This window comes from Molossus molossus, unplaced genomic scaffold (genome assembly GCF_014108415.1).
Source record: "Molossus molossus isolate mMolMol1 unplaced genomic scaffold, mMolMol1.p scaffold_m16_p_3, whole genome shotgun sequence".
Classification (NCBI taxonomy): Eukaryota; Metazoa; Chordata; class Mammalia; order Chiroptera; family Molossidae; genus Molossus; species Molossus molossus.
The window spans coordinates 759,087-785,866 of record NW_023425366.1 but is presented as its reverse complement, the minus strand read 5'-3'; the positions used below and the strand labels follow the sequence as shown (position 1 = coordinate 785,866).

Here is a 26,780-nt window from a genome sequence, read left to right as displayed (position 1 = left end):
TTGTCCCTGAAACTATTTTTTCATAGATCAAAAATTGCAAGAGTCTAAACATAATATCCCAATTAAGAAAAATAGCTTGTGGTGAAGTAATCAAGCTATGTAAATGAAGTTCCATAAGGAACTCGACTGCATTGGGCTACTGAGAGCACTTGTCCGTGCAGCTGTGACCTCTGCAGTGTCCTGATGTCAGCAGGATCACTGGTGTCTGGTGCACAGGATCAATGCTTACTGAATGGACATTATTTCTATGTTCTTAATAATGCAAGACTGAACCAGAAATTCAGCTACGTTAGTGTGTCTGAGAATTTTAGAATAATTTAGTTGTGTGGTTGATTTGTTTGGGGGGGTGAGAAAGAAGAGATAAAATGATACATGTTTGTTACGTGTTTGTGTGCAGTTTGAGACACGGTTAGGGACTGGCCTTGTGCCTTCAGAGTCCCGCTGGCCACTTCCGTGTCAGCGTGCTGGCAGCGCTGTTGGTGCCGTCTGGCCCCGGAGTGCCGGGCTCCACCTGGCACTGCAGGCCTACGGATGCACCTCACTCAGTCTGTTTCCACCCAGCATTCACGTCTGTCGCGTTCCTTCATAACTTGACGATCTTTTCAGATTTTTGCTCATATTTGATATACTGCTTAAGAGCATCAAGGTTCATTTTTAAGAATTTTGTTTAGCTTTCAAAATCATAGCAAATTGGTGACTAGTTCTTAAAGATGGATTGTTTTCTAGAGAATTCTAACATTAGCCACAAGTATACAGACACAATTTTATTAAATGAGTGAGATAATGTTGGAAGCCATTGCGTGTGTATGTGTGTGTTTGTTTTAAAGGAACTTTGTAAGTAGAATTAAGAAGGGAATAGTTTTCAAATTTATTTGTAAAACCATTATGTTGATAAATTGTTTACGAATTGAAATGACTCCACTTTCCTTTGAAGTCCTTCTTATATGGAAACAGTTCAAATTATTACATAAAGAAAAAAGGTAATACAGCATATGTTCAAGGTTGAGAAAGGAAAGTTAATGGGGTTTGATTAGGCAGCTTGACACATTGTATTTGGTCAGAGTTAGAAGCATTACTGTTCCATCAGTTTGGAAGTATGTTCTTTGAGCCTGGCCTTCCTGTGAGTAACAGAGGGGACCTTGCTGAAGGACAAGTGCTGCATCCCCGCTGCTGACGCACATTGTTAGCCAGACTCATTGACCAGTGCTCTGATACTGCTGTAAAGCAAAACAGGTTTGTACGTTAAATTTAAAAATTCAAAACCAACAAAATCCAAACATCGTTAGTCTATATAAAAATAATCCTAGCAGATTACTTGTTAAAATAGTGTTCACAGTGCCCTGGCTGGGTGGTTCAGGTGGTTGGAGTGTCATCCTGTACGCCAAAAGGTCTGGGGTTCGATTCCCAGTTGGGACGCATATGGGAGGCAACTGATTGATGTTTCTCACATCGCTGTTTCTCTCTCGCCCTCTCTCTCTGCAGTAAATAAAAATATACCCTCAGGCGAGGATTAAAAAGATAGGTTTACATTAGGAATTGTTTTAATTGCTGTGGCTCAGATTCTTTGAGTTTCATATTTGTATATTGTGTCTTATATGACTGTTTCCTCCCCAAACTTGTGTGAAAACGTAATTCAGTTACTGTTCACCCTTCACTTGGCCATATGCCCTTGTTCACACATTAAAGTTGTTTTCTTGTGTCAAAGTGACGTGGAAACTCAGCGTGGGCATCGATGTGATGGTGAAGGAAGTGGGGGTGGGCCTTGATGTCGCTGGGCGGCACACATTCAGCCTTCACACTGACCTGCAGTGTGGGCTCGATGCCAGTGCTCTCAGTCGGGGGCGGGGGGGGGGTGGGACGGGACTGGGACAAGCATTGTGAAGGACCCGGCTGGCAGCAGTTTAGTCCCATGTTCTCCAGAGCGCAGAGCACTGGTGATGAGGGCGTTGGCATTGGAATTGGGTGGATCTGCGCCTGGCATGAGGTCTCGTACGTGCTGGTCGTGTGGACTTGATCTCTCGCAGTGATCTTTACCCTGTGTGAGATGAGGGTGATCACAGTAATCCTCGTGAGAAAGCAGTATTAATGTTTGTGTAAAATCTTGGCTCATGTTATAGGTGTTTAATAAATGTTATCTGGTTATGTTGTTCAAACCCAGTGAGCCAGGGAGATTCTAGTAGATTTATTTATTATAAGGCCAAAAAGAAAAAAGAATTTCTAAGTAACATATTAAAGAATGAAGTAATAAGTGATTGAATCACTTTATGTGGCAACTGTGTAGATAGTGCAGTGAAGGAGAAGATGAGAATTCGAGATGTCAGCTCAGAGTGAAGCATGTGGCTGGTTTCCTTGGTGTTACATGTGGCAGCATTTTAATTCTCACCCTTCTTCCAAGGAATTGAGCCACTCCCCGTCCACATTGACTTTGTGTTGAAGGGTTAGCACTGATCGTTACATTTACAGATACTGGGAGAGCGTGAATAGTGGGATAACAAAAGGAGAGTTAAAATTAGTTATTGGCAGATTACAGTTGTTTGTGAGGATAATGGGGAAATAGTGATATGAAAATCCAAAATCATGTTTGCCTTCAGGTGTTTCGAACTTAAATTTGAATGAGGACACTTAGCCATGAGCTTAGGTGGTGAGCGCATGGCAGGCACTGCGGCTGGGCACCGAGGGCGCGGGCTCCCTGGTGCACTCCTGTCAGTGCCAAACCTTCCACCAGCCGCGTCCTCGAGAGGGACCGAGGGCTAAGAGCACGTGGTGCCGCCGCGTGGGATGGGAAACTGAAACGCGTGGACACAGACAGCAGCAGGGGGCTCTGGGGGGTGAAGGGGCCAAATATATGGTGATGGACGCTGGTTTGTGACCTTGGGTGGGGGGCACACAGTGCAGTATGCAGATCATGTATCCTAGACACACACACGTAAAGTATGCTCCTGTTAACCAAGGTCACCCCAATACATTTAATAAGACAAATAAATAATTTGGGTCTTTTTCATATAGTTTACCAATTGACACATTAAATGGAAAAGTGTAGGAGATATTGGATATTGTTTTGAATTCAGTAGTTTCAGCATGAACCTGGACAGTTTCCGTCCGGAGAGTCTCCAGAGACAGTCTGATGAGGTGGGCCTGGGGGCAAGCCGCAGAGTGGACACACATGGCGACAGTGACTTCTGCTCTCAGTGCCACCGCCACACTGTCCATTACTGTGAGCAACAATTATTCCATTAAGAACACTTTTTTAACACTTTCTTGTTCTTAAATGGGAAAGTTTATGTAGTATATTCAGCATAGTTATACAGGACATAAATTATTCTTTATTGTGTTTATTTCTGTTATAATTTTTCTTTTCTTTCATAGTCGTGGATCCACTTAAAATTCCCCAAAAAAGGACACCTTTTATTTAAAATATAATTGGAAGCCTGTCATAGTATGTGACTTTTCTGGACAAGTTTTCTAATTTTTAAAAAAATATTTCACAATAACTTTGAGACAGGAACTAATGTTTTCCACTTCATAGATGAGAGATTACCTACTAAGGTTGGAGCAAGAATTAAGATTCTGAAATCTGGTACAGAAGCATATGTTCCTCACCCCTGTACGGAAATATTTGAATACGAAGGTACTTAAGTCTATCAGTGCTTCTGTCTGCTGCTCTTCCCTCCCAGCCCCACCATCTTCCTTTATCGTCTTTCACTTCACTGCCTGTTCTTCTGTGACTGTTTCCTTGGGCTTCACGCTCCTCCTCTCAGGATATCCCGTCCCTCTTAGTGTCGAAGGGCTCTTTGAGGAAACAGCCACGTGCCTACTCCTAGCTGTCTGGGAATCCTGTTGTAGGAAAGGTGCACCTAGTGGTCACGACTGCATTGAGGCTTCAAGGAAACACACTTCCTTGTCCACTCCCCTTCTCTTCGCCTTCTTGTTTTGATCAGTGGCAGCTCATGTATAAAAACTAGGGTCTCTGCTTGTTGTACCTTCAGCCTTACATACGGGGTCGTTTTCCTTCTGTCGTTGTTGAGGATGGACTTCAGTGAGGATCTTTGCTTGGTAGTCAATAACTTGATGTTTGTCTGAAAAGGTTTTATGTCTGCCCTCTGCCCTAGATGGCATTTCCAAGTCTGCAGTACAGAGCCTGCAGGGCAGATGGACTCCCTTCTGAGCTGCTGCTCCTGTGTGTGCTCTGAACTGAAGCTTCCCTTTGTCGCCTTAGAAAGTGTGGGCAGAGATCACCTTTTTTGCTGTTATTACTGTTGTGTTTGTTTTTCTCCCTCATAGTAATTTTAACATAAGGGTCTGGAAGGGAAAGAAGATGAACCTGGGCCTTGGTTGGCCACATGCTGATGGAACAGCACGTGGCTTCCTCTAAATGAGACCTTGCAGCCGCCTCTCACCTTCTGCATTTCCCAGCGTCAGTCATTCCTCAGATTCCCAAGTTTCATTTAATTTAGATTCTCAGTACCAGGCTGTTAAGATTTTCTCTTGCCCGGCTGGTGTGGCTCAGTGGCTGAGCATCGACCCTGCACCAAGAGGTCGCTGGTTCGATTCCCGGTCAGGGCACATGCCCAGGTTGTGGGCCTGATCCCCAGTAGGGGGCATGCGGGAGGCAGCTAATTGATGTTCTCTCTCATCAATGTTTCCATCTCTCTCTCCCTCTCCCTTCCTCTGTCTCTCAAATCGATAAAGAAAAAAATAAAAATAAATTTTCTCTTATATTTTACTATCAAGAATTGCTAATGAGAGTTTTTTTATACTTATTCATGCAGTCGTTATCTGTTTACCAAAAGTGATAATTGCAAAACCTAAATTGGTTTTAGTACTCTTTCTTGTTTATTGATCTCTGTTGAGATTTTTGTCTTTACATTTGGTTTTGTCAACACCCTTGGGTAAGTTCTTCAGAACAGCTGCATAGTAACTGGTGGCACCATTTCTGTGCTGTATGCCTGAGGATGCTGTCTTTGTGTTTGTGTCTTTTTAGGCAGCCAAGGAGTTGGAATGTTTGCCCTTGGAGGTTTAACGTGTATTGAACTTCCGGAAAGATGAACCTTTGCTTAGTTTGCTCTGGGTCCTTGTCCTTTTGTCCTGCAGTGTTAGAATGAGCGAAACGCCACACAAGCTCTGTGTTTGACGGAACTTAGCCTCAGGTGCACTTGGAGAGTCTTTCCATGTGCCTAGGAACCCTTGTTTAGTTTTGTTTCTGAGATGATCTAGCAGGAAAGTTGGTTTGTTTTGTTTGGGGCGGAGCATCATCACAGAGCGTCTGTGCGATTCACTCTGTCACAGGACCACATCATCTAGCATGCAGAGCTACCTCAGGTTCTGGGCATTCTCTCTACGAGTTAATTCTTTCATTCTGAACTCTTTATCTGTGAGACTGATGCTTTCAGAATTTTTTATTGCAATAATCATGATTGTGCTTATGTGTAACACATGTTTAATTATACACACACGGATCATGCTCGAGGTAGAAGTAGTTTTTCGTATTTTAATAAATGCCGTGGTCTTGAGGAAAGTTTTTAGTTTGCAACTGTTTCCTAGTGCAGCCTTCAGAAGCTGGGCTGGTTTGGTTCCACAGTTCACAGGTGCCTGCACTGTAGTTAGATGGTCAGCAGAGGTCTGAAGGAGTAGATTGGTGGTGTGAAAATAGAACTCTCTTTGATTGGAACGAGGCCTGCAATTCCTTACTTCCTGGTAATAACTTCATAAGTGAGAATACAAAGAACAAAAAGGAATTAGGAGAATTCTCTTTGCAAAATGGGAAAGAGGAAAATATACTTTATATTCCAGGTCTTAACAGTCATTAGGATGAAAATTGCAATGACACGTATCTAGATCTACTTAATCGTGGTTTGGTCACAGCGACATCGCTAGGCCACCGTCAGCGGAGTACGTCTTATGTGTGGCTTGACGTCACTCAGCTCTTCTGCGATTTGTTCAGCTACACTTCAGCTGTATTTCTTAAGCAGGAGTATTGGTCATACTTATTTAGCTTAATTATTTTACCCGGGAAGCAGCTGTTATTTTTAAATACGATCAAGGATTTAGAGTATACTATTCTTCTGATGGTTTAATTTTATGTTAAAATTTAAACTGTGTGTAACTCTTGCTCGTCCTTTATTTATGCAGAATACCCTCCGAATCCTAAATCTAGAACTCCCAGGATGCTGGTCATTAAGAAAGGTAATGCAAAAGACTTACAGCTCTCTGGATTTCCAGTGGTAGGAAGTCTGCAGTCACAGCCAGTAAAGAACGGGACTGGTCCAAGTGTTTATAAAGGTTTAGTCCCTAAACCTGCTGCTCCACCTACAAAAGTAAGTTCTAAATTGTTAAAAAATACAAGTTTTAAGTTGATATTGATTGAACTATTTTGGGAAAATGTTAAAAATTGTACACCAAATTGAGTTATTTGGTAGGGTGGTGACTTGGCTGAGAGAAAACAGTTGGCCTGTTGTGTGTCATTAATTTTAACTGCCCTGTGAAGGCATGTGTGTGTCTGCCCGTGTGTGTGTCTGCCCGTGTGTGTGTCTGCCCGTGTGGTGGCCTTGGCGGTAGTGAGACCTGTGGGACTTGGTTCTGCCACCGTCTCTGGTTGACCTGACCTCGGACACCTGACGTTTCCTGTGCGCTGGGTCAGGCTCGTGACACTCCCACCCACTGGTGTTTCCTTGACATTAGGGAGAGGAAATCTAACTAGGTTTATAAAACTTTGGAAAAATAGCAGTAGTCAGACGTTTTTATCTGAACACCGTGCTTGGACTGTATTTGTGGAGAAAGATCACGAGAAGCGTGGGAATGAGGGAGATGCGCACAGAGTGTTTTCATGAGCCACGTGCGGCGCCTTTGTTTCCCGCTGCTCCCTCGTGTGTCTCTGTCCGTAGAGGCTGTGTTGTCGATGTATATTGATGTGGGTGCGTTTTTATTCAGCCTACCCAGTGGAAAAGCCAATCTAAAGAAAATAAAGTTGGGACTTCTTTCTCTCATGAGTCTACATATGGTGTCGGAAACTTCAATGCTTTTAAATCAACCACCAAGAATTTCAGTCCATCAACAACTTCAGTAAAGGAGGTATGGCATTTACAGTTATTTTTCGAAAATGCAGCATATTATAAACATAGTTTCATTATCAGCAAAAGCCATACATTCATTATATGGCTACATTACAGTGAAATGATGTAGTTCTTTTACAAAACTTTATTTAGATCTTTCTCCTCTATTTGCTGACACTTTTGAACATTTAAGTAGGAATGAGTTTTAAAAGTTTTACTGAAAATTTTCAAACATCCCAAAAATGTAGAGAAAATTAATGCCATATATGCACTGACTGGAAAGAAGAACTTTTAAGAATTAGGAAAGTTACAGTTTAGATATTTGTGATGGAGTTATGCTATGCATATGATTGACTCCTGACTAAAACTGAAGATTTGTATGACATCATCATCTTTTGGGGCGGATGGAATGTTATCAGTGTTAACACTTAGGGGCAGAGGGAGGAAGAGGGAAGGAGCAGGTGGTTGTTGCCCTGACTCGAGGTGCCTGGAGTGAGGGATTTCTTTGTCACTTCATCAGTTTCTGAAACTTCAATACCAGGGAGTTTTCTGACGGGTTCAGGGTCAAAAGATACTTGAGACAACACGTTTCTGCTGAGATTGCTGTGGGCACTCAGTGGGGCCCCAGGGTTCCTCATGCACTGGTTTCACAGTGTACACAGTCACACCTTCAGAGCTTTGGTGGAAGACCCGCATTCTCCTCTCCTCTGGTTAATTGTGGTTTAGACTCATTCTAATCTGACATTATTGCCCACAGTTAAGCATTATGGTTCATTGTCGTGGTTAAAACTCTGTGATACAGAGCCCTGACATTGTTTCCTACGGCGCCCCACTGTCAGAGTGGAACACTGGAAACAAGGGTGTCCGTGCATGATTCTTCCCCTTTCCTCCTGCCCTGCCACAGAACTTTTCCAGGTGAAATTCTACCTGATACACCCTGTGTGTACCTGCACGTCAGTGAATGTAAATAGATCTTCCTGGAGCTGTTATTAGAACTCCAGCCTTAGAACTCTGGAACACAGTTTGAAACACTGTTTTTCTATGTATTATTGAAATGCTTAAACAATTACAGGATTTATTTTTAAAATAGTGTTTAAACTCCTAATTTAGAGTCATAGTTCTTTGTGTTATCAGACCTTAAATGTTTCTGGGGTAAGAAAATTTCTATTGTTTACTCATCCAGTGGGGTAGATAAAACATATAGGTAGAGAGGAAAATAGTCTTTGAAATGGACCTTAAAGTCAGTTTCACATGGTGAACAAAGGTGGAAGAGGAAGCTGTGGCTGTGGACTTCGAACTGACAGGAGCTCTGTCTGCGTATTTATCAGCACTTCTGAATTTTCTCTTAGTGCAATCGCTCAAATTCCTCGTCACCTGTGGACAGACTCAGTCAGCAGCCCCGCCTGACCAAGCTGACCCGCATGCGCACTGACAGGAAGAGCGAGTTTCTGAAAGCGCTGAAGAGGGACCGCGTGGAGGAGGAGCACGAGGACGGTGGCCACGCTGGCTCTGAGAAGGTGCCGGGCGGCAGCTCTGGGTTGGGGCCGTGCCCGTGGGATGTCCGGGCAAATACCATTCGGGACCTTGGCGTGAACTTGGCGTGAACGTGAATGGCTTCTTTCTGGAGCACGTTCCCTCACTCTGGTTCTGGGGCAGAGATGACATTTACATTTCTGCTCATACATGTTTTATGTTTTCCCCATGTTGTCTGCCTTTATCCTTCGGGTTTTTGGCCTTTGTTGAATAGATGTGAATGCTGGAGTCAAGAAGCTGTGTGTGTTCACCACAGCTTAGTTTTGTATCTTACGAGAATGTCTCCCAGATTTAATGATTATATTTAATACACATCTGTGTATTATTAATGGAAGTTAACAGGACCTCTTAACAGTTTTTAACAGTGGTATTCTCTAACTCATTCTTTTCTAATTCCCTAAAACTCAGGATGACGACTCGTTTAATTTGCATAACAGCAATAGCACTCACCAAGAAAGAGATATAAACAGAAACTTTGGTGAAAGCGAAGTCCCGCAGGAGAACGGCAACGCCTCGGTGGTTTCCCAGCAGGTCGCTCGGTCTTCGACCTTCCCACAGACTGATGTGCTTTCCAGTTCACTTGAGGCAGAACACAGGTGAATGTTTATTTTTATATCTAGGATTTTGATATTACAGAAATGTGGTTATTTTTTAGCAGTTTATTGAGATATAATTTATATGCCATAAATCTCACACATTTTATTTTATTACATTTTTTATCCTCACCCGAGGACACTTTTGCATTTATCTTCAGATAGAGTGGGAGGGAGAGAGGGGGAGAGAGAGACATCAACTGGTTGCCACCTGCATAACCCCAGCTGGGGCCAGAAACGAACTGCAACCGAGGTACATGCCCTTAGCGGGAACCGGACCCTGGTCTCTGTGGTCCGTGAGCTGACACTCTAACCACTGAGCAACATCAGCCAGGGCAGATCTCATCCATTTTAAAAGCACAAATTGCTGCCTGGCCAGTGCAGCTCAGTGGTTGAGCGTCGGCCCTTGCACGAATAAGTCGCTGGTTTGATACCCAGGCCCAGGCCCAGGTTGTGGGTCTGATCCCTAGTGGGGGGCATGCAGGAGGTGGCCAGTTGATGTTCTTTCTCATCGATGTTTCTATCTCTCCTTCTCCTTTCTTCTCTCTAAAATCACTGAAGAAAAAAAAATAAAGTACAAATCATTGATTTTTTTTTTTTTTTTTTTAGTATATTCCGAGCTGTGCAACTGTCATCACAGTCTAGCTTTAGACCATTTCGTCACTCCCAGTAGACAGCCTGTGCTCATCTGCAGTCACCCTCCTTTTTTCTCTCTGTTGTAGGTAACCCCAGTCTCCTGCATGTATCTTTAAATCTGCCTTTTCTGGATGCTGGATAGGAGTAGGGCCTGACCTGTTCTGTCCTGTGTCTGGCTCCTGTCACGTAGCACAGTGGCTTTTGGGGCCACTGGCACTGGCCAGCGTGTCTCTGCTTTGACCCCTTCGCAGCCTTTGGTGCTCTGTGCGGCTGCGCTGCTTGTCCATCGAGGTCCTGGGTGGTCTGCTCTTTGAGTGTCTGGACAGTGCTGCTGTGGACGCTCATGTTCACCTGTGTGTGTGGGCAGGGTTTTCTTCCTTTCGGGCAGATACCTCGGAGTGGAAGTGCTGGGACCTGGGCTTACCTTTTGAGAAACTGCCAAACTCACTTGGAGCTCACTCCACGTTCTCAGCAGTGTGAGGACAAACGTGTCCCCAGGCTCTCACGGACACGCGATACCATCTGTCTTTTTGATCGTAGCCATTCTATGATACGTGAAATGGTATATTTTGTGGATTTTAATATTCATTTGCATAGTGATCAGCAGTGCTGAGCCTCTCTTCATGTGTATTTGTTCACCATTTGTGTATCTTTTTTGGAGAAATCTCTGTTGAAATTCTTTGTTCATTTTAAATTGCATTACTTATCTTACTGGGTTGTAAGAGTCCTTTCTATATTTTTGGTATAAGTTTCAGACTTTTTTCCTATTCTGTGAATTGTCTTCAGTTTCTAAATGGTGCCTTTTGAAATACAAAAGCATGATTTTCATGAAGTCATTTTATAATTTTTTTTTATTGCTTGTGCATGTTGTGCCTATGCTGTGCGGTAGGGTTACAGATCCATCCTTTTCCTTGTGAATATCCATCCCGTTGTCCCAGGATGGGATTTATTTTTTATTGTAAACTTTCAAGAGCACTTCCTGCTTGCGTCATTATCAAACCTTAGGTATCTTTTATTTAGCGAACTCTTAAGTGATTTAGTCTCAGAATTGAAGTGTATTCTAGTCTAGAGTAGACTTGTGGTTTTTCCCCTATGATTTTTTTTTTTTTTTAATCTTCACCCAAGGATATTTTTTCATTGATTTTTCAGATAGAGCGAGAGGGAAGGAGAGAGAGAGAGAGACAGAGAAAAACACTGATGTGAGAGAGAGACATTGGTTGGTTGCCTCCTGCAGGACCCAGACCTGGGCTGGGGATCAAACCCACCACTCTTAGGTTCGCAGGCTGACACTGACTACTGAGCCAAACCGGCCAGGTTTCCCTATGATTTTATAGTTAAGAGCAGGTATTTTGCAGGCATCATTTATCCTTCCTGTGGTCTTGAAATAAACCACATGGTTCAGCATCACTACATGAAGGATTTGAGGACTTTGGCTCTGCTTGTTCGTTGGATTTGAATTAAGCAGACTTTTATTGAAGCTTAAATTCCGGTACAGAAATACACAGCACAGAGGGAAAAATAGGCACCAAAACTGTCCTCCTCTGTTGCACTCACTCCGGTCAGTTTAGATTACTGTTCACTCTGCATTGCTCATCTTTTAAAGGCTTTGTTCCATACATGTGTACTCTCAACGCCAGATAGAATTCTTAAATGTATCAGTCTCAGTGCCTTTTTAATAACTAAGGAATTACAGTTACTAAAGCAATGAAAGGTAATTTATCACTTATATTTGTCTATTTATGTAACTATAATTGTTTTGCATAAACTATATTGTTTTTTTACTAAAAATCTTACCTCCCCTGGGACCAGGCTCAGTGTGGGGTGATGCTCGTTAAAGCTCGATTGGTGGATTTTCTTGTTGGTTGTGATGCGAGTTCTCTGCAAACTTCATCAAATTCTAGAATACTAGGGAACTGGGCTATACCTGCTTCAGCTTTATGTTCATTGAGAACCTAAGCTCCATGAGGACAGATACTGGCATTCTGTTCCGTACTGTATCCGGCACGTGGCATTTATTGAGTGCTTGGATTGGTTCTGAACGAGGGGTGCAGCAGCTCAAACATTTTTCTGCCTCCTCTGTGAAACTGCTTGCAGGGGGAGATAGTGATACGGCAAGGGTGCTGGGTAGTCATTTGGAAGAAGGTTGTGTAGAGTTGAGTATGTACCTAGTTTGTGTTAGGGGAGTGCACGGAATAGCCCGACAGCAGTGTGGCGTTCTTACTGGGGTTAGAGATGACCTTCTTTCTTAAGATGCATTCCTGATTGTGAAGAAAGGGAAAATCTGCAAGGTTCTTTGTTTTGAAAGCTATTCCAGAAACTGTTATCAGTTACAGTCCCTGGGAATAAGGGAACAGAGGAGAAAATCGACAGTAAGGACAACTTGACTTTTACAATTTGTTTTATCTGTATTATTGTTAAGATTCAGGTTTTGTTTTTGTTTTTTTTTGTTTTTATCCTCATCCGAGGACATTTTTCGATATTTTGTTCAGATAGAGTGGGAGGGAGAGAGAGAGAGAAACATCGACGTGAAAGGGACACATGGAGTGGCTGCCACCCGCACGACCCAACCAGGGCCGGGGACAAACTGCAACCGAGGTACGTGCCCTTAGTGGGAACCGAACCCGGGTCTCTCTGGACTGCAGGCCGACGCTCTAACCGCTGAGCCAAACCAGCCAGGGCAAGATTCAGTTTTTATCAATGAAACTGTAAAAGTGAGGCTCTAGCAAAGACAGATTGTTACCACTCTAAATCTATAGGCCCTGGACTGGGTGGCATTGGGAATGCTTCATAGGGAGGCGAGGTTCAGGAGTGAAGATGGTGCCTTAGAAAGGAATGTTGAGTGCTGAAAGGGAGTGAGAGGGGCGGTGATCGATCACTTATGGCTGATTTTTTGGTCCAGAGGCAGCACGGTTTGGTGCGAGGTGTACTGACTTGTGAGGCAAAAACCAGAATTTTATTTCCTTGTCTGCCATTAAGTATGCAAGTCATTCTACTTACGTGATCCGATTCTTCACCTGTGAGATGCAGGTGTGGAGTTAAAGAGCACCGTCTCCTGGAGGCTGCTTCACTGAGGGAAGGAAGGCCACACACACACTGCTGATGTGTGACGGCTGGGTGGAAAGATGGATGGGTGTAAACAGGAGTAACAGATACTTCACAGCATATAGTTAATTTTTAAAAAAGTATAGTCATGTCAGTATAAAAAAATGTGTCCACCTAGAAACAGAGACCTTGCAGTCCTAGGTCAGATGCAGCAGCACAGGGTGCTTGTGTTTGCAGGGTGTGGCCACGAGAGGGAAGTGGGTGGGTCGTGGGTGGGTCACTGTTGGTCTCTCTCTCACTCTCTCTCTCTCTGGTTAATCCTCTCCTTAGGATATTTTCCTATTGGTTTTTAGACAGAATGGAAGGGAAGGAAGGAGGGAGAGAGGGAGAAACATTGATATGAACAATACATGGCCTGGTTGCCCCGTGCGTGAGCCCCACCAGAGCTGGGGAGCATACCTGCAACCCCAGGTACACGTCCTTGACCAGGAGTAGAATCTGAGACCCTTTGTTCTGCGGGCCAGCTGCTGAGCCAAACCGGCCAGGGCCAGGTATTCTCTTTAAAAATTAGAAGGAAAAGAGAGTAACCATTAGCCATTTTTCTTAGATCCTGATTGGGAGCTTTTCAGACAGCCTCTCTGATGTTACCGAGCGCAGGGCCATTGCACATGGGTTACGTGTTGGGGGTGACACACGAGAGGCGCTGCCAGCAGGCCCATGCTTGAGGAAGTGTGAGGCAGGGTTAGGTAGCCCTGCCTTTCTTCTGAAAGGAGAAAACCTGATGACAGCTAGACCGATGCATTGCCGTGGAACCGGAGCAAATGGGAAGAGCATCGCTTTTCTTTTTACTGCATGAATGTGAGCAGACTGGAACTTTCTGGCCTAGGGAACCTGTGCTACCAGAAATAAAGCAGCTAAGCAGTTCATTCTGATCCTGCTATCAAAGACATTTTATTGGGCTTAATCTTATCTGTTTATTCATTTTCAGAAAGACGTCAGAGCATAAACTCAAGTTCATCTTGATGTGTCTTGGGAACTGCATGGTGATGTGCTGTCTGCACGTGACATAAGCAGGGCTGTCCCTCGGGCACAGCTCTGAGCGTGTTCCTCTCCCCCTTTCCCAGACTGTTGAAGGAGATGGGCTGGCAGGAGGACAGCGAGAACGACGAGACCTGCGCCCCCCTGACTGAGGACGAGATGAGGGAATTCCAGGTCATCAGTGAGCAGGTGGGGAGGCCCAGCCTGAGCAAGTTCACTCGCTGCCTTTCTCAGTCAGAGCAGTAGGTCACAACAGCGCGGGGCCGGGCGGGGCGGGGGGGGGGGGGGGGCGGCGCTGGGGCGGGCACTGTTTTCTTCAGGAGCTTGCTGGGCATCGCATAATGGGCCAGGATTGCCTTGTTTCATGTCTCTATATTTTCTTTTTAAAGGAGTATTAGGGATATTTGACAGAGTGTCAGGAAGTTGTAATGATTTCTCAAAGTCATGGTTTTTTTATTAGTTATGGTCATGCAGAAGTGATTTTCTGTATGGACATGTTAAATTTTTGAGTGTTTTAAACACCTTTTTTTTAGCATTTTGAATGAAATCTTGAGGAAATTAGTTATATTAACATCATAATAAAATGGACATGATCACCCTAATTTAAATAAATAAAGGACAGATTTAATACAACTTTTTTCACAGCATTTAAAAATTTTGTGGCAAAGTACACATAACATGAACTTTTCCACGTAGCCATTTTTAAATGTGCACCTCTGTGGCCTTAAGCACGTTCAGGTTGTGCACCACTGTCACCGTCCACCTCGCCGCTCTCCGCTGTAGACCAGAAGCTCGACCCTTTGCACCCCCAGCCCTCCCAGCCCTGGGAGTCCACTGCCCTGCTTTCTGTCTCCCTCAGTTGCTCTCGGTCCCTCATGTAAGGGGAACCCTACCGTGTTTGTCCTCTTGTTAATGGCTGATTTCACTTCGTGTAATAGTGCCCTCAAGGGTCACCTGTGTACGTGTGTCAGCATGTCCTTTCTAAGGCCGCACAGTAGTCTATAGTATGTGTGTGCTACATTTTGTGTATCCAGCTCGTCCGTGATGGCTGTTTCGAGTGATGATGATATGCGTGAACATGGGTTTACAGATACCTCGACTCCCTGTGTTCGTTCTTTTGGAGATGGACCAGCAGTAGAATTGCTGGGTCCTGTGGTCATCTATTTTTAACCTTCGCAGGAACTTTCACGCTGTTTTTCTGTAGTAGTGGTGGGTTTGTTTTTTTGGGACAGTAGCCCTTCTGACGCTGTGAGATGGTAGCTCGTTTTCCTGTTGATGGCACATTTCCCTGTTGGTTAGTGACGTTGAGCATCTTCTCATGTGCTGATTGGCCGTTTGTGTGCTCTGCTCATCCTGAAGGGTTTTACTGCCGAGCTGTGTCACTTCCTTTGTCTGTTCTGGTGTGGTTCTCCTATGGGATGAACGGTCTATAAATATTGTTCTGCATTCTGTAGGTTGCCTTTTCACTGTTGGGTATTTTTTTCTTTTATCATCACCTGAAGGATATTTTCCCACTTATTTTCAGATAGAGTGGGAGGGAGGGAGAGAGAGAGAAGCATCGATGTGAGAGAGACACATCGACTGGCTGCCACCCACACGACCCCAAACGGGGCCGGGGACAAACTGCAACCGAGGTACGTGCCCTTAGCAGGAACTGAACCCCGGTCCCTCTGGTCCACAGGCCAATGCTCTAACCGCTGATCCAAACTGGCCAGAGCTCTGTTGTGTCTTTTGATGAAAGAAATTTTAAACTTTCTTGTCGTCCAGTTCATCTATTTTTCCTTCTGCTGCCTGTGCTATTGTCATATTCCAGAAGTCACTGCCGAACCCAGTGTCATGAGCTCCCGTTTTCTTCTGAGTGGTTCGTCGTTTTTATTTAGCCAGGTCTTTGACCTATTTTGAATCACTTTCTGTACATGGTGCGACATGCATTGGACATCACTTTTTCCACCGCTCTTTGTTGAAACGGTCCTTTTGTTCATTGAATGGTCTTCGCACCCTTGTCAGGAAGTCATTTGACTGTATGTGCAGGGTTGAGTTCTGGGCATTCCTACTTCCTCGGTCTGCGTGCCTGTTTCCTGTTGGGGTCGCGCTGTTCTGGTGGCTGCAGCTCCACAGTGCGTTTTCAGGTCAGGAACTGGGTGCACCTGCAGCTTCCTCTGCAGAGGTGGTTCAGGCCCTGGGGAATGTCTTGATTACATGTGACTTTTAGGAGGTGTTTTCTCTTTTGCCAAAAAGACCTTTGGGATCTGGATGGGCCCACGTCACATCTAGATCACTTCGAGCACGACCGCCCTTCCCTCGTGCCCAGGCCTCCGCCCGTGAGCGTGGGGTGTTTCCCGTCACTGTGTCCTCTTCTCCAGCAACGTTGTAGCTTTCAGTGGGGAGTCTCTGCCTCCTTGATTGAGTTTGTCCCTTATTCTTAATTACTTCATTCTCTTAGATCCTATTGCAAATATCATTGTTTCTTACTTTCTTTTTAGACTGTTCATTGTTATAAAAATGGCAACTGATTTTCCTGCATTAATTTTGTATCCTGCAACTTTGCTATATTAGTTCAGTTATTTTGTGGATTCTTTAGGGTTTTCTGCAAATAAGGTCATGTTTTCTGTAAACAGATAATTTTACTGTTTTCTCCATTAATTTTAATTTTTATTCAGAAGTTCTTAGTGAACAGGGTTGTGAGGCTGATGAGGAACAATTGTTTTGAAAGATTTTTTTTGCTTACATTTATTGTATATTTACACACAAAAATTCACTTTTATTACACAGTTGGGTAACTGTTGACAAAGGTGAGTGTACAGTCACCAACCTAATGGCAACGTTTCAGTCAGCGGTAGACCCCAGTGGGGCGGAATTTCCTGGGGAAACGGAAAGACGTGTTCAGGAGATTGTGTTTCTTTGATGAGTGGTTTCCTTGGGGCTGGGCAGCAGACTGGTCACTCACAGCACCTGCGTTTTGAGTGCACAGCTCATGTCCCATCGGTCACGACCAGCTAGTGTGCCCAGAGGAGCCTGTCCCCCCAGTGCTGCAGATTTGAGGGCGCGGCAGCCCCCAGATGCAGTGATGTGCTCGGAGCACATCACTGCACGGTCTCTGTGGGAAGCTGAGATCCTGCGCAAGGACACAGGTCCCCGGGAGTGACCGTGATGACATTGAGGCCACTGCCACGTCAGTGGAAGCTCTGTGGGTGTGGAGCCAGCCTGGCCTGTGCTGCGGGGACACTCCAGGCCGTCATGATGGGCAGCAGCTTCATTTCCATCCGTCCAGCCTTTGTACCAGGTGGGGTCTGTGCTGCAGGGACACTCCAGGCCGTCATGGTGGCAGCAGCTTCATTTCCATCCGTCCAGCCTTTGTACCAGGTGGGGTCTGTGCTGCGGGGACACTCCAGGCCGTCATGGTGGCAGCAGCTTCATTTCCATCCGTCCAGCCTTTGTACCAGGTGGGGTCTGTGGACCCAAAAACACATTTCCAAGTCAGCATATTGAGTCCTCAGTTTCACACCCTCTCCCTGCCAAGCACCCCCTTTTCCTTTGCTAAGTGCACACCACAGAGCTCCTTGACCAGGCAACAGCCAACCCCATGGCACAGCTGTCCCCTGCCCTCCACCTCTCCACCCGACCTCTGATCCCTGTGACCTGCAGGCCCCCACTTACTCCTGACGGGCACTGCTGTGGTGACCTGCACCGCACCCCGCTTCTCCTTGATATTCCCATCAGTCCAGCCCCATCCCTGTCCACGGATCAGCACTGACCACCTTCTCTTTCTGAACGTGGGCGCGAAGCAGGGGGAGGCTTGTGGGACAGTGTGCAGGAAGTCCACACACTCGCAGGGTCATGTCCCGGCCTCATACCGACACCCCACCCCAGGGCAGCAGGAGTCCCTTCCTCCCTCCGCAGCACACTTGTGCGGCTGCGTCTGAGCTGGGCACAGAAGGCCCCAGGCCCGGTTGCCTGCAGCACTCGGCTCAGTGACGTGCTGTGCAGGGTGTCCTCGGGGCAGCAGGTGCCCACGCCTGGGCGTGTGTGCGCCCTCTGATGTTCGCACACGATGAGATCACCTGACATACATGCTGCGAACATGTCCCATCACTGACGCCAGACTACATCCCCTTTACCTTCAGTTCTCCCCTCCTAGCTCCAGCCCGGGGCAGACAGAGTCGTCCCTGTTCCCACAGTGTTGCCCTTCTGGAATGTTGTAATAATTGAACCATATGCTGGAGGCTCAGATCTGGTTGCTTTTCATGCTTTTGAAACTCACCCATGTTTGGTGAGTACTAGCCTATTGACTGCATTTTTCTATTTGTGTATCTATTTGAAAGACTTGCTTTGAGTTTTAAGAAAGGCATCAAGAGAAATGCACCAGGTACCATTACCATAAGGTAGTAGTTTCAAGGAAAGCGTAATGTCTGATTGAGAGAATGGCTTTAGAACCTTGTGATGGCTGGGACGGCAGACAGAACCCTGCGGAGATGAGATGATGGGCCGGGATAGACGCGTGCACACTGCAGGCTGCAGAACAGTGCACGGATGACAAAGTCATGCATGTGTTTATATTAATGAAAACTCAGTAGGGCCTGATACTGTTTATAAAAGGATTTCCGGGGGTGGGCAAAAGTAAGGTTAGTGATGCTGATGATGATAATAGTGACAAGGACACTACTAGGTAAATAGAGAACGTGAGAATGACTGTTCAGTGTCCTCCCACGCTCTCACCTGCCCATCTCATGTCTGGTAGCAGAAGACTTGGAGCTCAAGGTCCCTCTTCAAGGCAGCAGACGTTCCTGTGCTCACTGGGCCTGCACATCTCGGGGCTTGGGGCTCGCAGGCACGAGCTGCTCTGGGCTGGCCTTCAGCAGCAGGGGCCTTTGAGGGCTCGTTAGGGCGCAAATGGTCGTCATTTGTAGACACAGTGTGATGTGTGCATTGGGGGGAGTTGCGAAGACGGATCAGGACGATTAGTTGGAGATGTGTTATAGGACTCAGGGGAATGGTGGGGATGTATCACAGTGCTCAGGGGGGATGAGTGGGGATGTGTCACAGTGCTCAGGGGGATGAGTGGGGATGAGTCACAGTACTCAGGGGGGATGAGTGGGGATGTATCACAGTGCTCAGGGGGATGAGTCACAGTGCTCAGGGGGATGAGTCACAGTGCTCGGGGGGATGAGTGGGGATGAGTCACAGTGCTCAGAGGGATGAGTGGGGATGAGTCACAGTGCTCAGGGGGATGAGTGGGGATGAGTCACAGTGCTCAGGGGGATGAGTGGGGATGAGCACAGTGCTCAGGGGGATGAGTGGGGATGAGTCACAGTGCTCAGGGGGATGAGTGGGGATGAGTCACAGTGCTCAGGGGGATGAGTGGGGATGAGTCACAGTGCTCAGGGGGATGAGTGGGGATGAGTCACAGTGCTCAGGGGCAGAGTGGGGATGAGTCACAGTGCTCAGGGGGATGAGTGGGGATGAGTCACAGTGCTCAGGGGGATGAGTGGGATGAGTCACAGGCTCAGGGGGATGAGTGGGGATGAGTCACAGTGCTCAGGGGGATGAGTGGGGATGAGTCACAGTGCTCAGGGGGATGAGTGGGGATGAGTCACAGTGCTCGGGGATAAGTGGGGATGAGTCACAGTGCTCAGGGGGATGAGTGGGGATGAGTCACAGTGCTCAGGGGGCAGAGTGGGGATGTGTCACAGTGCTCAGGGGGATGAGTGGGGATGAGTCACAGTGCTCAGGGGGATGAGTGGGGATGAGTCACAGTGCTCAGAGAGATGAGTGGGGATGAGTCACAGTGCTCAGGGGGATGAGTGGGGATGAGTCACAGTGCTCAGGGGGATGAGTGGGGATGAGTCACAGTGCTCAGGGGGATGAATGGGGATGAGTCAGTGCTCAGGGGGCAGAGTGGGGATGTGTCACAGTGCTCAGGGGGATGAGTGGGGATGAGTCACAGTGCTCAGGGGGCAGAGTGGGGATGAGTCACAGTGCTCAGGGGGATGAGTGGGGATGTGTCACAGTGCTCAGGGGGATGAGTGGGGATGAGTCACAGTGCTCAGGGGGCAGAGTGGGGATGTATCACAGTGCTCAGGGGGATGAGTGGGGATGTGTCACAGTGCTCAGGGGGATGAGTGGGGATATGTCACAGTGCTCAGGGGCAGAGTGGGGATGTGTCACAGTGCTCAGTGGGCATGAGTGAGGCCTACAGCAGAGAAATGACGTAAAATGGTTTTGATGAGACTAAGAGATCTGAAGTAGAATCGGCAGGATTTGGGAATTCCGGTTTATGAACTGATCATTGTATCATCATTACCACCGAATACAGAAGATAGAGCTGGTTTTAGGCGGTCTCAGAAAGCACATTAAGTTAGATGTTCTTGGGGTGACACAGGCATGGAGAGAAAGCAGAGATGAAGACGTTCATTTGGTGTCTATCAGAATCCTCACAGCTGATCGCAGGCAGGGGAGAGGGGAGGTGGGGGTGGGCTGTGCACCATGTGAAACAAGAGCGGAGCTGGGGGGTGGGAAAGGTCCCTTTAAATGGGGGTGCAGGTGATTTCCGTGTCCAGTGTCAGAGAGCTCCAGAGGCGGCAGCGTGGTTTTCGCTCCTCAGTGAAGAGGTGAGGTCGTTTGTTCAACGTGAAAGGAACAGTTTAGATATTAGGTTTTTGGTAGAAAGAAAACCTGCGAAGTAGTCGGAAGGGAAGGGGAACGAGCCAGGACCCAGGCCCGCTCGTCCTCAAGGTCTCTGATGGCGCTGGGCCTCCGGTCTGGTGAGCTGATCCTCAGTCAGAACCTCTGGAGCACGCACCTGCGCACAGTTCCCAGGGCTTGCTCATCACACAGCTGGGCTGGTCTTATAAGGGGTTGTTTTAGAGATTTTGATGAAAACCACCAGTGTCAAACATGTTTTTTCTTTTTCTTTTTAGATTTCTTGTTTTGTTTTTCCTAACTGTGTCATTTTTATGAAAGAAATTTAAAAGGCTGGAGTTAGTAGAGTGTACATTATTATTCATTTAAATTTGTATCTTTAAATAATTTAGTTTCTAGTCTGGGTCAAGTCCTTGTGTGACCACCACCACCACCACCATAGGTGATCTTTGGACCCATTTCTTATTATCATATTAACTTTTTAGTTCTGATTTCTCCTTTTTAGTAATAGAAACTAATTTTTTCCAGTATCTTAATCTCTGTGGTTAAGCAAAGGGTGGAGGAGTTTGTTTTCTTTTTTTATCCTCACCCGAGGACATATTTTTTTCCAACTTTTGTACAGATAGAGTGGGAGGGAGAGAAAGGGAGAGAAACATCGACGTGAAAGGGACATATCGAGTGGCTGCCACCCGCACGACCAACCAAGGCCGGGGACAAACTGCAACCGAGGTACGTGCCCTTAGCGGGAACCGAACCCGGGTCTCACCGGACCGCAGGCCGACGCTCCAACCGCTGAGCCAAACCGGCCAGGGCTGGAGGAGTTTGTTTTCTATGTATCCTGCAGAGTCTGAATAAAGCAGATTGTGTGGCCTGCTAGTGGCCCAGGTGGGTCCGAGCATAAAGCAGCTGCGGCTGAGCGGTGGCTGGTCTGTCCGGGCAGCACCTGCAGCACAGCCGCCTTCCCGGCGCTGGGCCCTGCAGCTCTCAGGCGGGCTATTTGCTGGGAATATCTGATTAGAGCAGGTGGGTCTTCTGCCTGAACAGAGCTCGTTTTCCAGAAACGATGTCATGATCTGTCGACTTTTCTGGGTTGGGTACGCTTTATTTTTTAATATTTTTATTTTTTTCTTCATTGATTTTAGAGGGAGGGAGATAGAAACATGGATGAGAGAGAACATCAATTGGCTGCCTCCTGCATGCTGCCCATGGGGGATCGGGCCCACAACCTGGACATGTGCCCTGCCCGGGAATCGATGCGGCGACTTCTTGGTGCAGGGTTGACGCTCAGCCACTGAGCCACACTGGGGCTGCACATGGGTTGGGTGCACTTTCATTAACTTGATTGTGTTCAAGTGCTAATTAGTGCCATATCTTCATTTGATAGTAACTCTTGGAGGATAGTTTATTTACTTTTTTATTTCTGACATTTCAGTTGCAGAAGAACGGTCTGAGGAAAAATGGTATTTTGAAAAATGGCCTGATCTGTGACTTCAAGTTTGGACCCTGGAAAAACAGCCCTTTCCAGCCCGCTCTCGAGGACGACGACTCGGAGACCAGCAGCAGCGACACCTCGGACGATGACGACGTGTGAGCGCCTGCTGCGGGCCGCGTGCACGCCGCGGGTGAGCCGCTGAGCGCAGGGCTGCCTTCGCGTGGGGAGAGGCCCGCTAGAAGATTTTGGGGACTTCAGTATGAAGAAAACCAAGGATGTTGTGTTGGGCTGTGTTGAACATTACTTCTTTGTACGTGAATGTTGTAGAAGTGAGGACCTGGGTTGGCCCAGCCTTGACTCTTCATCACTGCAGCATCTCTGACTAGCAATGTGACGGTGTAACGATGAGACTCCTCATTTAATAATAAAACTCGTGTAATGTTTTGCAAAGCTTCTGTCTTAAAATGTCCAGGTCTTAAGAACAAAGGCAGCTTACACTGTTTTGCTTGCAGAGTCCTATCTTTTCCGTACAGTGGAAACCCTCGAGTCCACTCTGTGCGCCCCCGACCCCCAAAAGGACAATGTAGCATGTTGGCTAAAACTGGAGCAAAGTGCACTAAAACATTAATGTCCTGAGCTCACCTGTTGTACTAGCCACCTTGGAAAACATGAATCGCTCTTTAGCCATTCTTAGTTCCGTAACTATTCCCCAAAAGACTTGCCACACTTTCTTCCAAATTTTAAGAGGCGATTTTCAGAGCTTTATTTGGGTGTGTTGTCAGACCAGGATTTTCAGAGCTGATGGAAAAGAGTTGTTGTGGGAAAACTTATTTTGATAAATTATTACACGTGCAGAAAAACTGATCACACTGACTGGATCTGTCCACAACATGGAAATAAACTGGATTTTCAGAACGTTGTCGTTCTCTGTAGTGTTCGAGGTATTGTCTCAGCACAGTGCGCTTGGTTCGCCCACCAGTTCCGCTCGCTCAAGGGCACCACCGCTCTGAGCTCAGGGAAAGAGCTGGAGAGCCGAGTCCCGACCAGGCCTCACCACGCTCCCCGGACCAGCGGAGGCCGGACAGCCGCTCTGGCTCCACTCGCACAGACTCGGAGCCTTCTGTCTCGCTGATGGAAGAGCACGTGGGTGTGTGTTCCGCTGGCCCCCCTTGGCGTTGCCTGCCTTCTCACTCCGTGCGTAGTATGTCCTGATTGTGAAGGGCATCCTCTTGCAGCAGGGCGCTGAGGTTCTGTCCGATCAGCTCATCCTCAGAGCTTGCTTTCTGATTGTGTCCTCAGAATACTTCTGTGTTTTTGCTGTTTCCTCCTCAGGATCCTGCCGAGACTCCCTAGTTTTTACCAGGAGCCAGACTGACTGGTTCACACTGAGCAGTGGTGATGGGGAATTAAAATAACCCAGTTTCACCCGTGAAACTTAGGAGGATGTGTTAGAATTTAGCATTAAATGCCCCTTGAAGTTATTTTTAAAAAGAGGCCTGTGCCTGCCAGCCCAGTGCCCGGTGCATTGGCACGGGCGTGTGCCCTCTGGGCCCGCCGCTGCACCGCGGCCAGCTCGGGCTGAGGTCTGTGGCTCCACAGCTGAAGTCTGCCTGCTGTGTTTTCTGAAGAGTTCTCAGAAAATGTGTGATTCTTTATTTCTGGCGTTTTCTGTCTTAAATTCAGGTGATTTTTGCCTTAGTTCCCATTCCTCAGCAGTCCATAAAGTGCATTCATTGTGCCTGTGATGGGGGGTGTGGGCAGGTGTGGACAGCCACGGTGTGTCTGTTCTGGTGATTCTCCATGTTGAAGGGTGGCGTGGAGCTCGCTTACAGAGGGGCGGGCTGGACACGTTTCCATAGAACCATTGAAGCGCCCCATAGCTTCAACGGGCTGTCTAAACAGCGCACAGCTGGTGAGAGTTTGGATCAGGTTGTCTGAAAGGAAGCCCACAGGTAGAGACGAGTTCGGTGGACATGTGGCACTAGGCCACGGAGGTCTAGGGCAAACGTGGTCCTGGCTGCTGTACATTGAGTTGTGTTGCTGTAAACTGTTTTTTTTAAATTCTCACCTGAGGATATTTCTTCATGTATTTCCAGATAGTGTGGGAAGGGGAAAAAGAGAGAAACATCCATGTGAGAGGGACACATTGACTGGTTGCCACCTGCATGACCCCAACCGGGGCCGGGGACGAGCCGCAGCCGAGGTACATGCCCTTGGCCGGAATTGAACCCAGGACTCTGGTCCAAAGGCTGACGCTCCAACTGCTGAGCCACACTGGTCAGGCTGTTGCTGCAGACATTTTTTTTTTAACCACTTTATTGATAAACAGTCGGCCCTTGTTTATCGCGGTTAATCAGCTCCAGACTCTACCGCGATACATGAATTTCTGCGAGGTAGGATTCTTTATATATAAATCGAATAGTTTTGCATTTAGAGCATAGAAAACCTGTGTACGACCTTCTAAATACGTTTTTTAACATTATTAGAGCCCTCTAGACATGAAATAACTCTAGTCACCATTACACTCGTATTACCCAATATAGTAGACAAAATAAGAAAATGTTACAAATGTATTGTACATTTAATTACACACACACAGTTCTTACAACCACTAAGCTATGAAAATAGTGCAACTTGTTCGATGATGACGCGATGAAGATGAAGAGATGTCCTGCACAGCAGAGAAGAGCAAGGTCACTGCTCCTCTGCAGGCTCGACCTCAGCAGGGGAGTCTGCAGGTGGGGCAGTGTCTACAGCAGGTGCGTCGTCTCCCGCTGAAGGAGCACTGGGAACAGGCAGTGGGTGTCTGGGTGCAGCTGAAGAACATGGTGACAGGCGATTGCTGGCGCTGTCTTTTCATGTGCGTGAGGAGGTTTTGTAGGGTTCTATCACCCCATCAAGTGCATTCTGGAACCGCAATGCACGCATCATTTGTGGGTCCCATTCGCCAGTCATGTCCTGTACCTTAATAGTTCTCACGACTTGCAAGAGACACGCAAGTGTAAAGCCAGCTTCCTCCTCCTGACCCCCAGGACCCTCTCTGGCTGCTCTTCCTCCCCCCCACTCGCAGACAGTCATCTCCACCAGATCCTCGTCAGTGAAGGGATCCTGTTCCGGATGATACTCGCCCTCCTCAAGGATCGTCTGGAACGTGTTCACGTGGTCCTCTGCCACAGGCTGGTCAGCAGAGGCAGCTTCTCCGTGGAGAACGACACTCTAGATGACACCTCTTCTGGAACTTTTCAAACCAACCCTTGCTCGCTGTGAAATCCAAGAAGGTTGCAGAAGAAGGTCCTGGTTGAGGTTCATCGCCGTAAAGCGCTGATAGCTGCCTCGCCTTCTCCCGATGACCAGCAAATCCACGGAATGTTTTTCTTGTCGCTGATCCAAACGCCTAGGGCAGACTCCTTTTTCACTATGAACTTACTACGACTTGTCACGACACACTTTGCCTCCTTGTGGAGAGACAGTAGCCGTTGCACGGATGTTCTTTTCATCTTCACGGATGGAGTGGACGGTAGACTCAGTGAAGTCGGAATGGCGGGCAACCTCCACGATTCTCTTGCCATCTTTGATCATATCCAAGAGTTCCACCTTCTCCTGGATGGTGAGCATCTTCCTCCGGCACTTAGTTTCATCGTCAGGAGGCTCAGCGGAAGCAGCACGTTTAGGAGCCATCGTGGGGCTTAGATCAAAGTTCTCAGAAATCGCACACACGAACAAAGATGCTTCTGATGAGTAGCGATGTGGAACCGTGTATGAGAGACTCGAACTTGCACCAGGCTGAGCCAATCAGTGGCCAGGATAGGAAGAGGCTAGGATAGCCAATCAGTGAACAGCACGCTCTGATTGGCTTGGTCACCACACCTGATGTTTTGAAAAAAAGTTACTGCCCACACACACAAGGAATGGGTCCAGCGGTTGCACCTGGTGTTGAAGGATTTGCAGGGGTGCTCGAATACATAGGCCTACAGGCCACACGTACAGTAATTTTAATTGTAATACAGGGTGTATAATTGACTCAGATAACCGGACGCATGCTGTATCATTTTCACTGTCTCCATCAACTTTTTAATATAGTTAAAAAACCTGCGATAGGTTGAAGGGCGAAGTGGCGAGGGACCACTGTATAGATTGACCTAGCTGCACGTTCAGAGCGTATGATTCGATCAGCTTCGACCAGTGAAGGTAGGGAGCATGTTGGTCACCCCAGAAAGGTTCCTGGGTCCCTCCGTGGTCTCCTACTGCTCCCCCCCTTTCCCCAGCACTTGTGTGTTTCGTGTGGGATGTGCGAGCAAAGTTCTTGGGGTGCTCGGTGTAAAATAGCACTTCAGGAATTTTATATTAACATGAGGATTAGAAGAGTTTTTGTTTTCACATATTTCTACTGGAGGTGAAATAAATACAGAAGTGTCAACTTAAAAAATAATTAGATTGATGTGATGACATCAGATTTATACGAGCCGCTAAAGCTAAGTATGTTGAAGGGCCTGGAACCTGAACAAGCATGTTTTAGTGCTTGTCATAGTGTTCACGTGCGTGGTTAGACTTGGAGTGTGGTTGTCTGAAGTGTAGTCACCGAGGGGCCCCCAGTGTAATGAAGGAACCTCACGGTCAGATTCAACTCCTGCTGCACAGTCGGTGCTCACAGCTTGTAGCGGTGCTGGCGGCAGACTTCAGGCACCTGCCTTGAGAAAGGCCCACGCGCGTGCACGTCTTCCTCTAAGGCGGTTTCCACTTGGCTTCCGTGATGCACTTAGTGATTATTTACCCTCGGCTGGTGGACAGAAGGCCGCTCGCGGGGCCGGGCGCTGCGCC

At 47.1% G+C, this 26,780-nt stretch overlaps 1 protein-coding gene across 4 annotated transcripts in view; it reads left to right on the top strand.

Annotated features, from left to right (window-relative positions):
• The window catches only part of GPBP1 (GC-rich promoter binding protein 1), a 77,234-nt gene extending 54,388 nt beyond the window's left edge, over positions 1-22,846 (top strand). For 2 of the 4 annotated variants that reach the window (XM_036280926.1, XM_036280925.1), the window contains 6 exons: positions 6,130-6,314; positions 6,928-7,068; positions 8,399-8,566; positions 8,991-9,178; positions 13,978-14,080; positions 21,963-22,846. In XM_036280926.1, coding sequence (XP_036136819.1) covers positions 6,130-6,314; positions 6,928-7,068; positions 8,399-8,566; positions 8,991-9,178; positions 13,978-14,080; positions 21,963-22,121 — 944 coding nt within the window. In that variant the 3' untranslated portion in view covers positions 22,122-22,846. The other 2 variants (XM_036280927.1, XM_036280928.1) reach the window with 2 other exon arrangements.
• The last annotated feature ends 3,934 nt before the right edge of the window (positions 22,847-26,780 follow it).